Here is a 15205-nt window from a genome sequence, read left to right on the forward strand (position 1 = left end):
ATGAGCGCTATCTACTTTGAGAGTCGAATCCATGTTAAATTCATTCATGCGTAAAAACACTTTAGAACCTTAGGTTTGGTTCGAACTTGGTAAAGCTAGAAGCCGTTATAAAGGTCTCGTATAGTAGGTATAGTAGGTTCAGAAAAAATATACTTTTTACCCTCATCCTCCTCATATTCCCTCCTCCTCCTCATCATCATCATCCCTCTCCTCTTCATACATCCGGTGGTGGCGCTGGCGGTGGCGGTGGCGGTGGCGGTGGTGGTGGTGGTGGTGGTGCTGGCTGTAACGTACGAATGATTTCCTTATAATCCCTATTTTTGGGTACCAGAGAGACCCATAAAAAGTATATCTTTTGTGCAGGCTGATCATGATCTGCACTGGTCGCAAAGGCAGAATCAGTCGTGTCCAGCATGATAAGGGTTCGTATTACTGCAAGTGTATAATGGTTAGCATTACTGCAAGTGTATGTAAATAGAGATTTGTTATAGTAAGAAAAATATAGACATCATGGTAATTTTAACATTTAAGTTTCAGCTAAAATATGTATTAGATGTATAAATTGCATCAAATTTGTGCGGCGTCACAAGCCCAGCTTAATATCGAATTTCAGAAGCATGATTGCAACATTACGAACCAAACCTGAAAACAACATATTAACATGTAGTCAGTCACGTATGCAGTAAGATGAAGGAGTAATTTATATGTAAATATTCTCATAGAATTAATACTCAAATGTGAAGTTGGTGTTCAATTATTTTGTAATGAGGAAAAAAGTATTGAGGATATGTTTATTACCAACGTGTCGTTGAGTGTTTATTTTAAATCAGTCATGTCAGAACTGAATTTCAATCAGCAATATGTAACAGAGAGACTAGTTTATCCTTTTGAAGTCTCGCTGATCGTTGCAACAAATTCCCATAACAATTGTAAAATTGTATCAAATATGATCGATATTTCACGCTAATATCTTTCAATTATTTAAACGGTCGCGGCTTTGGCTTCTCAGAAATCTTAATAGTACTTTTGTGTAAATATGAAGTGTTAGAGCGATGAAACGTTATTTCTGACCGGAATTCCAATTTATTACGTAACAGCTCTATGGAAAGATTAGCAGGTTTTGCAAACGCATAAAGTGAATCCTTTTAAATGTGTTACGGGTGATACTGGTGTTGGACGTTATTCTAGTAATATCCATATAACTTGTATCTAGTTGGTATGGTACGTGCAACGGGAAAGTGACGTGATGTTGTGTAGTTAAGAAACTGAGATAAAAAAAATTGCAATATTAATTTTAGTCACCAAATATATCAGAGGTTTGTGTAATAAGTACATTATAATATTTATGTTGCAACAATATTGCTCTATTGTTGAGAGTACTGATGCAAATGTTAACGTAGTTAGTATCAATCTGTAAACAATCTTTACAGATAGATTTAGCTAAATGATTTAAAAATTCAAAACAATATTTTATACAAGTATTAAGTGATTTTAAATCAATATCATCAAGTTTATATTTTACTAGCAAGTCAAAGATATTTTATTTTTGTTTCAGTGTAAGATCAAAATGTCTTTCATTCATGGATACCATTATCGTGCATTTTCACTGCATCTGGTATTCACTCGTTAAAGATATTTCAATCATACACTGAAACAAACAAACATCCGCTATATCCTGGATATTTTAGGCTGTGACTGATAATTGTGTCGTTATTTTGCAGACATCATAGTGATTCCACCTTATGAACTAATTCTCACAGATGGGAAATGGTTTTAAAGACACGAAACAAGATCAAACATTAGGCCATTATTTCAGTTTACTTGAGCAAAGGGCATGTCAAGGCTGTCATCTTTACAAGGACATTTACAGACATTACAGCCTCCATGTAGAGTGTTTACCAGCATTTGATTTGTCGATATTAAAGTCAGATTTCGTGAAAGGATGAACCTTACTAACCATTCAGAATTAAATCAGTTTTTGTTCTGTTTCTTCTCAAACACTTTCATAAATTTTTAAGCATTTTAAAAATGTTTTCTATTTCAAGTCAGAATGTTCCTTTTGATTTTCAAGGATTAAAAGACGTTTGTACACTGACGTTAGTACATTTCGTTATAAAGGGCTTCTTTCAGAACAAATATTAAGATAAACGTCCAATTTGTGTGCGGCATCCTTGAACAGCTCCCATGTAAATGGATTTCACTCGCGAGAAACAGTTTCCAGCTAGTTTAAAGAATGAACATCTTAGATATCAATCGTCTAGTCGTATTAAAACAAATGGGGTTATCTCAAATACGTTGTTTGTGCTCCAATCAGATTATGTTGTTTCTAGTCAAAAACAGTGTTTCATGTATATTACTCGTCGTGATACACTTTCAGTGCTGAACAAAACATTTCTCGGCATTAATAGTACATGTACCGTATACATTACGGTTTTTCGGCAAACGCCGTCTAAGAACGAATTCGTGACTCACCCAATATTGCCATGTGACTGAAGCAAATCAGACTACTTGATAATTTCTCAAAATGAAAGATTTATGCAACACTGCCTGATTGGACGAGGGTGTCTTTTTCCACTCTGCTGATTGTGCAAAGCTGAGTGAAATGACAGAAGAAGCGTTTGTCCTTAATGACGCTCTTTATAGTTTTAAAGCTATGTTTCGCTCAGTATATTTAGAAGAATATTGATATATCTAAAAATGATAAGTAGGTTTAATAAATATAACAAAAAACCTGTTCAAATACCAACATATATCAATTTACAGAAAAAGCTAATACGGTCTGCGCATCACATTAATCAGGGTGTGATTAGCCGATCGATTAAGGTCTTCTAGTTAGAGAAGTGTCTTCAAGACCACTGCTGTATTTATTCTTCGTATGATAATTTTTGTGAAAAAAAAATAAAAGAAAACCATTTAAATTGTTAAAGTGTGGTGTTTACTTTTGCTATTTGAAAAATGTTAGTTAGATGATAGAATAACACAAATGATATAAAAACCTCATAAACTTCTTGTCCTATTACAATTCGCCGACCATCTTTTTAAAGATATTTCTTGTTTATATTACCCTTAGTGACTGTTTATCTCTACGAAATATTCAAGATAAAGACCGACTTATATCTGTTCGCTACTTTGTTGGCAGTGTGGCAGTAGTTATGGGATTGTTGGATCACGGATGGCCGCTACATGATTGTAAGAATAATAATCGAATAATTGTGCAGCTATTTTTCTTCCCTAGTTTACTAGTTGTTACTTTTGTTTCTGTAAATTTATGGCTTGTTGTCCTTGTACTGAATTGTTTGAGAGAATATGGCTCGTTTTACTTGTACCTAACTGTTCGAGTAAATATACGGTGGTTGTTTCTTGTACCTTTTTGTTCACATGAATATACGAATTACCGTATTGTTATGGCTGCTTTTTCTTGTACTTTAATGTGTTTGAGTAAACAAATGCTTGGTTTTACTATAACTATAACGTTTGAGTTACTATTTAGCTAGCTCCCTTCAGTATGCCTTACTAAATACATTTTCTTTCGTATTGTTTCAGCGAAAATAACAATAGAAGCTAACGCATATCGCTTGAACAATATTTTTGTAATTCAGTGAGAGCAACCTGCTTCCATATTTGACATTTGCGTGTTTTTACAATTTAAGAATGATATTTATTTATTTCTATTACTAATAAAGAAAGTATGTTCTGCAAAAATATAAAAACAAAATAAGGATTAAAAGTTAATTAAATACCCGTATCAATTAAAAAATGATAACTGAAAAAATTGATGTGATTAAATACTTGGACAAATAATACAAAGATGGAATCAAATATTATGATCCAGTTTGTGAGCAAAAAGAGTAATATTATTATGCTTTATTACATAATTCCTGTCATAAATCGAAAGTCAATAATTTCTGCAATATTACCGATCTATATCAAAACATGTTTAATATGTATTAATAAGCCAAATATTTAAAAATAAATATGTGAAAATAAACGTTTTGTTATCAAATTTATTGAATGCCTTGCTGGTCAATAGTCACAATAAATGTTGGCCCAGGGCCCTTCGAACCTCGTGCAATATTTTCGACTATATACCGGCAAGCCAATTAATAATTGTTTACAATTGTTTACTAAATAAATTCTGTTCACAATCCTAGTTACTGCCGTTAATTAGTTATAACAAGAAACGAATTGGAAAAACATAGTTTTATTGTTTATTCAAGTCTCATTCATATACATTGTACATATATCACATTTACATATTAATTGTACAAATACATGTATATGACCATTCTAAAATAGAATTATAAGAGAACTATTTAATACACTTAAGACCTGCTATTCAAACACATATACATATGTTAAAAACCACATACTGAGTAGATGCTGCTAATCGACATTAAAATCACTTAAAATGCAGTTGTTATTTAAAACACTGAGATATTAAAAAGACGCTAACGCGTACGGATTCAAAAATGTTTTTAAGAAATCGGTATCCTCTTTAATCAGATTAAAGAGGGCCTGATTAACTACATCTATATGTATTATATAAATACACAATTATTTAACTAAGAAATACAGGGACATTATTTACACATTATAAGAGATCGCTTACGTAAAATATTAAAACAGGTTTTGGCAGTAATCCTTATAAATTGTGGGTTTGAAAATAAATAAACCAGTTTGTCAATATCGGTCATGTTTGAGAAAGTACATGTTCTGCTTTCATGTAAAGTTCTTGCCTATATTCTCCGTATATATGACAACAAAACAAGACATGACATTCATCTTCTATAGTATTGCAAAACGTGCACTTTCTGTCTATAACATTAAGATTTTCATATCGAACAGTTTCAATTCTTAACGGTGCCACTCCACACCGAAATTTACTGAAAGCTGACCGATGTTGGTGGGTAATATCATTTTACAATATTGTTCAACATCAAAATTTGATTTAAGCAGAGAATATGTGCGTAATTTATTACAGCCTACATTACGTATACCATTTACTCTGTTAATAGATAATTTCCACTCGTTAATGAATTCGTCCATTAACTTGGGCTTTACTATATCAAATAACATGTTTTTACCTATATGTTGGTTGATAGTACTGTATACGTGACAATGCAAACTAGTAAGCCTATTCATTACAGTATAGAACCAATTTCTACATCTAGAATTAGCTTTAGACTGACATATTGTTCATATTGTATTTATATCGCAAATTCGAATTTATACTACTTATAATGTGAGAATCCGTGATGGAAGCTGCTTACAATAGCGAAATGTAATATCGTGGTGATTTTTCATTTCAAATTAAAATAGGAACAACAGTCAATAAAGTTTTACATTCATATTCTCAATGAAGGATTAAACGTAATGATATTTTCTACAAAAAACCGATCACGTAATGGTGATGAATAAAAAGAAAGAAAAAGGTACTGAATTGTTGGTACGAGTGTTTCAGCTTAGTCAGAAATTGACTACAAATGCCTTCAGAATTAAATTGCTCGTGGAAGATCATTCCAATATCCTTATAAATTTCTGTCTATAGTTTTATTTCATGAACCTGGATTAAAAACCAGAAACGAGATTACCTGACGAAACAGAAAGAATGTTAAGTTATTTTTCCATGTTTACTTGACCTGTTAAAAAATACCAAGTACATATTGTATTGATTAAACCATTGACGTCATTTAATCAACAAAATGTTACTGATATTAAACATTCTGTCGTAAATTAATTTACAACTTTCATGAAAAAGAACCATTAATTTATTTAATCTTTAAACATCATACAGCTGGCTGGTCAATGCAAACACCCAATTATTGAATTCCTTGATAGTATCTAATCAGTTCACCTAATACATGTCATTTTCAAGGATAATAAGCTAAAGGTATGCTGAAATAATTATTGGAATGGTCACGCTATTCAATTTATATTGTAAATGAACAAACAGCTAACGATCATGTGTTATTTACAGTATTTGAAATAAATCCGTTCGATAAGAAGGGAGACAAATCTAATCCAGCAAACTACCGAGGAATTACATTAATAAGCACAGTGGCTCAAATATTTTCATTAACTTTACGTAATAGGCTTAACAAATGGTGCAAGGATCAGGAAACATTTAGCGATTTTCAGTTTGGGTTCAGAAACAAAAGAAATAGTGCAGACTGTGTTTTTATCTTACATAATATTATACAAAAGCTATTATCCAAGACGCTGCCTTTGTATTGTTGCTTTGTTGCCTACGAAAAACTTTTGATACTATTAGGTTACTACAAGTGGGAGTTACATGTTGTACAAAAATGCTACAAATCTTAAAAGCAATTTATTCAAATGTATCTGCTTGTGCAGTTTCGGATTTTTTCGAAGTCGAACTTGGTCTAAAACAAAGAGAACCTCTTCCTCCTATTCTATTGTTACTTTTCGTGAATGACGTAGCGTCTAATACAGATTTTAACGCATTGACCGATGATGATTTGAACCAGCTAAGTATATTTACTTATGTTATTACATGGTATTATTTACTACATCACCTGAGAGCCTACGGGCTCAAATCGATTATTTGTATTTGTATGCTTCACAATGGGGCCTTAATATAAATAAAAAAAACAAAAGTATTTATATTTAGATAGATTTGTCTTCAAATTAATGTAATATTCAAGTTTTAGAGAACTAAATCCCTGATCTATGCCACTCTTGAATAAATTGATCTCTTAATCTCCTCTGAAATACTGGAAAATAGTTTACATTGATATCTATGATAGCCCAAAGGTTACTATACACAATGCTATCAAAAATTCTTTCCACCGCTTTAAACCATAGTATACAGTTAGCACTATTAATAAATGTTTTCTTTGAATCAAATATACTGCACATTATAGAGTTAGGATTTGCCATAACTTTTAGCCAATATTTCAAAATAGGCTCTTTATACACAGTAGTCAAGGAATAGTATCCTAACTCCCCTAGTACTGTCATTGTCGATTGATACTTTACACCTAAGGTTCTTTTACAGAATTGTGCATGAATCTTCTAAAATATCTGTAGTTTTGTATACCCCTCCCTATCTCAGAGCGGGTTATAAAGAATTGGCGAAACCATTTTGGCAAAGTCTCATCATTTTTTACGCCACTAAAATTTAGATTCACTGTACGTTTACTAAAAATCTTTTGTTAATAATGACTATCTAAGAAGGCTATTGAATCGTTTTCGAATTTCTTCACATAGCTTAGCCATTGAACTGGCAGATATATTGAGACCGAAAGAAATAAAATACTATGTGAAAATTGTATACACAATTCAGTAGAATCTGAATACCATTTTCTAATGACATGTCAATATTACAGAGAAATTAGATGTAAATATCTGAAAAGATTTTGTCAGTCTTGGCCAACTATTGAAATATTTATTAACTTAATGAAAAGTGAGAATTCAAGAATAGTAGTACGCCTTCATGCCTATGTAAATATTAAAATTTGAATTTAATAAACGCACAGTGCATATTGATAATAGCTTTTAATGTGTTTTTTTGTCAACAGATTGAGATTGATATATCATGTATTTGTGCATGCTATGTTTAAATTACATTTAATGGGAATTGCAATACATTATTGTTGTTGCTGTTGTTAATGTTCGGTATTCGTAATACAAAAACTGCCCCTATTTAGTGGAAGGTAACATTACAAATGTTCTGTAGTTTCGGTAAGTCTCATTCATAGAGTTAAGCATGGTACGTTCCTTTTTTATTTCTTTTTTGTTTTTGCATTCATGAATTCCAAACATAAATGGATCTCTATTATGCTTTAAAATGATACCATTCTTTACATGGCTTAGTTCTGGTCTAACTGTAGTAAAGGAACCACCATCGGAGCTTGTCTAGTCGCGTAATGGCGGACAGGTTTTTGAACACTAATTTTTCACTTGGCATGGCCACTGAGGTCTAAATTAAAGTGTGTTCTGTTTAAATTGCATTGTGGATGTATTTTTGACATTTTGTAGAACAAATGGGAGAGGAGGTTGTTTTTGGTGAAGTGGGGCTCAATTTTAGTATGAGTAGTACTTCTAGGTCACAGCTGATTTTGATGTGATTGTACATAAGAGAATTCTCTTTTAGAAGATACATTACCCTTTCCTACCCTTTCTTCGTTCTTATTTATCTCTTTAAAATTCTTTAGTTTTTAAGATTTGTTCTCTTGAAAACGGGTTCTAACCCCTTTATATTTTGTAGCTCTTTTAAAAAATTGTCCAGTTCTTATAGCAAGTCGAGTTCTTACCAAAAAACCGGGAAAATCGGGATCGATCCCTCTACGGTAACATGCAATATACCGAATGAGATATTTACTATCGACTTGAAAATTGTGTCATTTGGTCCGTGTCGTCATTAGACAGTTCTTTTTAAATGTCATGGGATGAGTTGAAGTTGGATCGATTCCCGATTCAGGCAGTGCCTTATTTCATATTATAGAATAGATAGGGAATATTATTTACTGGTGTGTGCCCTTCTGGACGTTGGATTAACCGGAAGTGACGATTCAACGTCATTTTTTCAGAAAATGTAGAGTAATGTCTCTTGACTGTTATACGCGATAATCTACTTTTTACCTCATAAGTGTTAAACTGTCTGTGCTGCTGTCTTTCTAAAGGTTCATTTTGACAATACATAGGCTTTGATGTAATATGATTAAAAGAGCACCAAATAAACGGAACTGTGAGGACTCCAGTAGATATCTGACGAACTGTGAAAAATTATGCGCACGGACCTATACAATATTTTTTGTCACGTCGTTGGAAATAGGTAAATCTACAACTATGAAAATTGAATTAAAATCTACATTTTGGGTTTTATTCTATAGCTGAACAAGTCGTTAAAAGTGCGATATTTGCATAGAAGCTCATTGTTAAAATTGACCAGAGAATCTTTTTATGTTTAATTTTTTAAATAAAACAGGAGGAACATGATGACCCTGGATCGCTCACCTGAGTAATATAAGCTACATGTTTCAAATGTGAAATTGATGCTAAAGTATTAAGAAAGTAGGTCAGTAGGTCACATTTATGGCCACTGAAAGTCAGTTTTAAGATTGGCGTGCATAACTATACATGTCATCCAAATTTCAAGGCTGTATCTTAAAAAACAAAAGATGTAGTTCAGTAGGTCACATTCATGGTCACTGGAAGTCAGTTTTAAGATTGCTGTGCTAAACTGTACATGTCATAAAAATTGCAAGGCTGTATCTTAAATACAAGAAAGTAGGTCAGTAGGCAAGTAGGTAAGCCCACAGTTAAAAAGTGTATCCCTAATCAGTTGGGGTGTCATCAAAGGTCATAGTATAATTAAACAGTCTAGGAAATATGATGTGATGATTTTTGGAGTATTTTTTCCTATATAACTCATATAACCAGGGCGGGGATCTTTTCACCCCAGGGGTATAATTTGAACACTCTTGTTAGAGATCCACTAGGCATTGATACATACCAAATATCAAAGGCCTAGGCCTTGAACTTTCAGACAAGAAGATCTTTATTTTTTTCCTATATAAGTCTATGTAATAAAATTGGTAAAGGATGGATCCCATGGATAAGAAACGAAAAACCAATGCAACCGTTGAAAATTGCAGAACTTCGGGGTTGATGAGTTGTTCATGAGCAGTTTAAGTTGTACAATAAACACTGCCGCGGCCCTAGCACCCTAGCAAAATTGAACTTTAAATCCAAAGACATTGAAAATCACTGATATCAGCAAGGCCTTGCAAATTAACAACACTGAGTTTTGAAGTCATAAGTCATGTTTTACGGGCCCGTCCAACATACACTTAACATTTTGGTAGAATGGAAGTTAATAAAAAATTAAAGTAGGTCCTCGGTTAGCAAGAAAAAATTCAAATAGTTGAAAATTAACTCGGCTTTATAGTGTTAGACAGTAATGGAAAACTTGAATCCCCGGCCAGGCCCTTTTGCACCGGCTTAACTGTTTTAATTTTGAAATCACAAGGGAATTGCAAATAACTAAATCCAAAGAAGGACCAGCAGTTTACAGACTAAAATTAAGTTTTTCCTATTTCTTTAAACTTGAGACCCCGGGGCAGGGCCTCTTTTCACCCAAGGGGCATAATTTGAACCATTATGGTAAAAGGGGACCACAAGGCAATGTTACATACAAAATATCAAGGCTTAGGTCTTGTGATTTTAGACAAGAAGATTTTAAAGTTTTTCCTTTTATAAGTCTGTGTAAACATGTGACACCCCGGCGGGGCCTCTTTCACCCAGGAGCACAATTTGAATAATCTTGGTAGAGGAACATAAGATGATGTCACATACCAAATATCAAGGCTCTACGCCTTGAGATTTTGGACAAGAAGATTTTTCCTTTCGGTTGCCAAGGCAACCAGAGTTCTGCATGGAATTCAATTCTTTGAATACTTTTGAAAGTGGGCTATCCAAGGATCATTCCTTTGAAGTTTGGTGTAATTCGGCCCAGTGGTTTTCTAGGAGAAGATTTTTGTATAAAATGTTGACGGACGGACGACGCACGACGGACGACGGACATTGAGCGGTCGCAAAAGCTCACCATGAGCCTTTGGCTCAGGTGAGCGAAAAATCAAGCACACCTATCATTTTTTATTAGCTGAATTACCTAAGTGTAAAATGATGCGTTGAAAAAAAATATGTGTAAGTAAAATTCTACACAGCAGAAGACTATTTGCTATTACAGAACTAACTTTATATTATTAATCGTCTTTATGTTTTATTTTTGATATATTTGCCAGGTGTGTGCTATTTATTGACTCGACATTTGAGACAATAACTTAAAACATTCGATATACTAATATATCTGTCTGTCTGTCAAATGTCAAGCACATTAATGGGCTACTTGTACTGACTATAATAGAGATGTAAAAGTGTCTGATGAATGCTACTTAATTTTTCTTTAATTTCGAGATAGCAAGCTCTGCTTGTGCATTTGCAAAGTATTAAAACAGGAATATTTTTTCTCATAATTCTATGGCTGATTGCATGAAATTTAATCTAACATTCACTCAAACTAGTGTCCCCACTGACTATAAAATCTCTTTAATCGTCCTAGTGTATGCTTTGCAATCATTACTAAGTAAAAGTGTTTCCATTAAATGAAAAAAGGAATGAGTGTCACGGAAAAATCAGTATACCTGCTGATAGTTTTCAAAAGAAATTGTTGCGTTCCAATCCATAATTCTTTGTGATAATGTTACGTAACTCTAGGTTCATAAGTATGTGATTTGTCAGAATGCATTGAAGTATGGTATTTATTGTTATAGTCACGACATCTACTGTTCTATCAAATTGTTTCGATAAAAGGGTTTTCCATAATTTCTCTTTTAATATGTGACAATACCATTAATATATATCAATTGTAAGGTGTAAAATATTGATTGTAGGTAATTTTTGTAATATCAGCACGTATTGATTTGCATTTGGTTTCTTGTCGAAAAACATTTTGATATAGTATCATTCATTGAACATTTCACCTTTTGGACACTGTCTTATATTTTTTCGAAAAACTTTACATTTTAATTAGTTTACCCAAACAGTCTGTCTAATGACTTGTTTTTTTATCTTGTGTTCTTTTAATTAAAAAACAAAGTAAAAAAAAACATTTATGTGCTTTTGCTGACGGAAGATTTATTAACAAATATTGGTATGTATCCCCGTGAAAGCACCGATAAAACACATTTAAAATTATTGAAGCTTCGGGATTAGAATAAGACCTTATCATTATACTCATTCGGTACTTAAAAACAGAAGTCAAAGAGACCCTCCTATGTTTAACTGTAATTCACATTCCGACAAATAAAAATAGTCCGCCTGGTTTAGACCAAGTGCTGGTATTGATTCAATTATAATCTTTATTCTTAGAAATATTTGTTACTAGCAATAACTGAATGATATTTCAAAATTTGTTTTCAACTGATGCTAATTGTTCGTTTTTGTTATGAATGACCTCCTATCATGTATGTAGTCTCTCGGAGGAAACGGAGACCTTCTTATCATTGCACCGATGTTCTACAAAAGAAAATAAATATTATGTATTTCTTTCTAAGATACAAAATACATGTATATGGTGTATATGATTATATTAATGTATGGTGAAAGTAAATATTTTATGGTTTTGTAAACTATTTTAATGATATTTGAAAATAAAGATTTCCTGAACAAACAACACATTCTAGAAGTTGATGAAATGCCAGTTACATTTCAAACTTTGTTTTGCAGATCGATTTGAAACAATAGCAAGTGTTTAGACAATGCGCAAACGGTAAAACAGTATGATCTCTCAAATACTTAAGGGAAACATAAAACAGAGGGTAAAAACATGATGTCCCAGTTTTCGCCCTTTGCCGCATATTCGTTTTTGTACTGTGATGAAAACGTTTTTTATATTCAGCCTTTCTACTGAAACGCAATAAAACGTGATATCTGCATTTAAGATATTGTAATTATAATAAGGTTAAAAGACTGTAATTTTTCTAGTGATGATTTATAGGACTTGATATGCCGAAAGATGATCATCTGTGATGATTTCTTCTCAAATGTTAATACAGAAACTGGCGGAAATTGTTCAAATGATCCAATATCAGTAAATATATTGATCGTGTAGTGTTTTAGCCACCATAACATAGACCAGTATGTCTGTCCATGAAAAGGCATACCATTCTGGTAAGGCACGCAATTTTGGTTCTATCTACAACATTTGCATTAGTGATATTGTGATTCTTACAACTTTCGCCTTTTTTATTTCAACAAACATCATGAGGTGAATCCTTTTTAAAATGCTTTATATACATAATGAACCTGTAATAGCAGTGTGTTTAGCAGTTTATATCACGTAAACTACCTAGTTATGTTTCTCAATTGGTTCAGTAACTACATGTGAATCCAGGGATTCCATGAATTGTATATTTTGTCAACTGCAAACTATTTTTAACTCCGCTTGGAGACACGGTAAATGCAACAGTTTTTAAAAATATGTTTTTTTTTTTGGTAGTTCAATGTACGTTTTACGAAACTAATATTTCTCATTGTCTGCATTCCATGTGAAATGTCTTTTTCAATAAATCTCTGTATTCAGATAATTCAGTTTGGAGAGAACAGACTGAATAAAATAAAATTTAGTAAGATAATATAATAGCGAAATTACATTAGGCTTGAAAGTGGCAACAATAAATGGCATATTTTAATAATTATCAATTTGCTATTACTTCATCTGCTATGAAAACATATTATTTCGTTGTCACGAAATTTCTTGTTATTGGTCAAAATGTTATTTCCTGGAGATATAAATCAACGGATTTCAACTTTTTAATTACAAAATTAATGGAAATTTTACAATTGGGGTTTTTTTAACTTCTTTTCATTCCCTTTAAAAAAAATATATTTTTGTAGGATTTTAAAATTTACTTATTGTTGTAATTTGAAGATGGCAGACAGTCCATTAAATATAAACAGATTGCCCAAGGACGCCCGGGTTTAAATTTTCCCAACCCCCTTAACCTTTTGGAATCGGGAATGAAACACCGGGTTTTGTAGCAATCGACTTGTTTTTTGGGTTTAAATTTAAAATTTAACCACTAGAGTTAACGTTATTATGCCTAAATTTCTGAGCATCTGAGCTCTCAACTGTAACAAAATAACAAACAAAGAAAAATATCAAACAGGGAATCCCAACCCAAACCAAAAACAAAGCCTCCCAAAACGAAACCCCCACACGCAAAACCGTGAAACCACACAAAACACACACCCACACACACACCCCACTCACACACAAACCAAAAAAAAATAAGGACAAAACGAAAAACACAAAAAGCACCAAAGCCAACACAAAAGACGAAACCGAACAAACAAAGGAAAAACAGTGGGGAAACCGCCTTGGAACGGTCATGGCAAAAACACCACTGGGGAGCAAAAAACCGGGTTTTTTTGGTGCCCTAACCTCACTTTTAACCCCCACCCTGTTCAAAGACGGGGACAGTGAAATAAAATAACCCCCTCCAGGTGAATCTCTTACAAAAGTAATGGAAACAAAAAAACGAATGCCTTGATCTTTGAAAAAATAAAAGAAATGCAAATCTAAGTTCCACATCACATAACGTTTTGTTGCCCTACAAAAAATTTAAATTTTGTTTTGTATTAATCTTCTAGTCAAAAAAGGGGGTCATTTATCTTTTTTAAATTTGTTTTTAAATGGGGCCCTTTTAATACGATCCCCGTGTTGTTCTCCCTTTCTAAATGCATTTTAGTCCCTTTTTTTTGCAAAATTTCAGCATTCAGTTACCAAAACCAAATTTAAGGGATTCCCCTTTGTGGGCTTTAAATTTATATACTCTGACCTGTATTTTTGGGAAACCAGGGACGGGAAAAAAGCCCTGAGGGTTTTAAACGTGTATTAACCATTTTAAAACGTCCAGTGGTGATGTTGTCGCTGCCAATACGTTTCCCCGCTGTGCTTTTTCCCCCTTTGTTTTTTTTGTATTGCCCCAATTTTTTTATGTTTTTTGGTTTTTGTGTGCAGCCAATTATTAGCTTTTTCCTATGGGATTTTTTGTCCTTTTTTTGCTCACAAAGCGATCAAACGTTTTTTTAAACCCAATGATCAACCCCTTGTTTTTGGGGTGCTAATAAAATAAAATTTCCTTGTTGCAAAAAACCCCTTGGGCTTTTAAAGAAAACCCTTTAACAAATGACATTTTGAAATAAAAAAAATAAATGAAACAAAATAAAAAAGGGTTTAAAAAAACCCAACAAAGCTCCCTTAGCAAGATTTCAAAAATAACAAAAAAAAAATTTTGTTTTTTTTTTGTGTTACAGAAAATTTTTTTAAAGGTTTTAAAATGACTTTTTATCTTTAACTGTCGAGAAAGAATAAAAACCACTAGGTTTCCAAAAACTTTAAATTAAAATCAGGGGGTGGGCAGATGAAGTCTTCATCCACACGCGGAGTTTTTTTTCCCAAAATGCGGAGGCGGGTTTTTTTTGAAGCAGCAAACAAAACCCTTTTGGCTTTGGAAAAGGGTCAACATTTGATACATTTTTTGAGAGCAAACATTAGTTTATTGACCCGTACTGTCGACCAAAATTCCCTTTTGTTTAAATCAAAAAAATGTTTTACTTTTGGGGATTCTAAAAAACAAGAAAAAAATTTGGATACCCCCCACTGCCATTTTAACTG

At 32.8% G+C, this 15205-nt stretch overlaps 1 protein-coding gene across 1 annotated transcript in view; it reads right to left on the reverse strand.

Annotated features, from left to right (window-relative positions):
• Positions 1-214: 214 nt before the first annotated feature.
• LOC123552456 (potassium voltage-gated channel subfamily KQT member 1-like) overlaps positions 215-15205 on the reverse strand; it is a 77893-nt gene continuing 62902 nt past the window's right edge. The window contains exon 11 of the mRNA XM_053542335.1: positions 215-314. Coding sequence (XP_053398310.1) covers positions 215-314 — 100 coding nt within the window. The remainder of the gene's footprint in view (positions 315-15205) is intronic.

This window comes from Mercenaria mercenaria, chromosome 4, assembly GCF_021730395.1.
Source record: "Mercenaria mercenaria strain notata chromosome 4, MADL_Memer_1, whole genome shotgun sequence".
In the NCBI taxonomy this organism is placed as follows: Eukaryota; Metazoa; Mollusca; class Bivalvia; order Venerida; family Veneridae; genus Mercenaria; species Mercenaria mercenaria.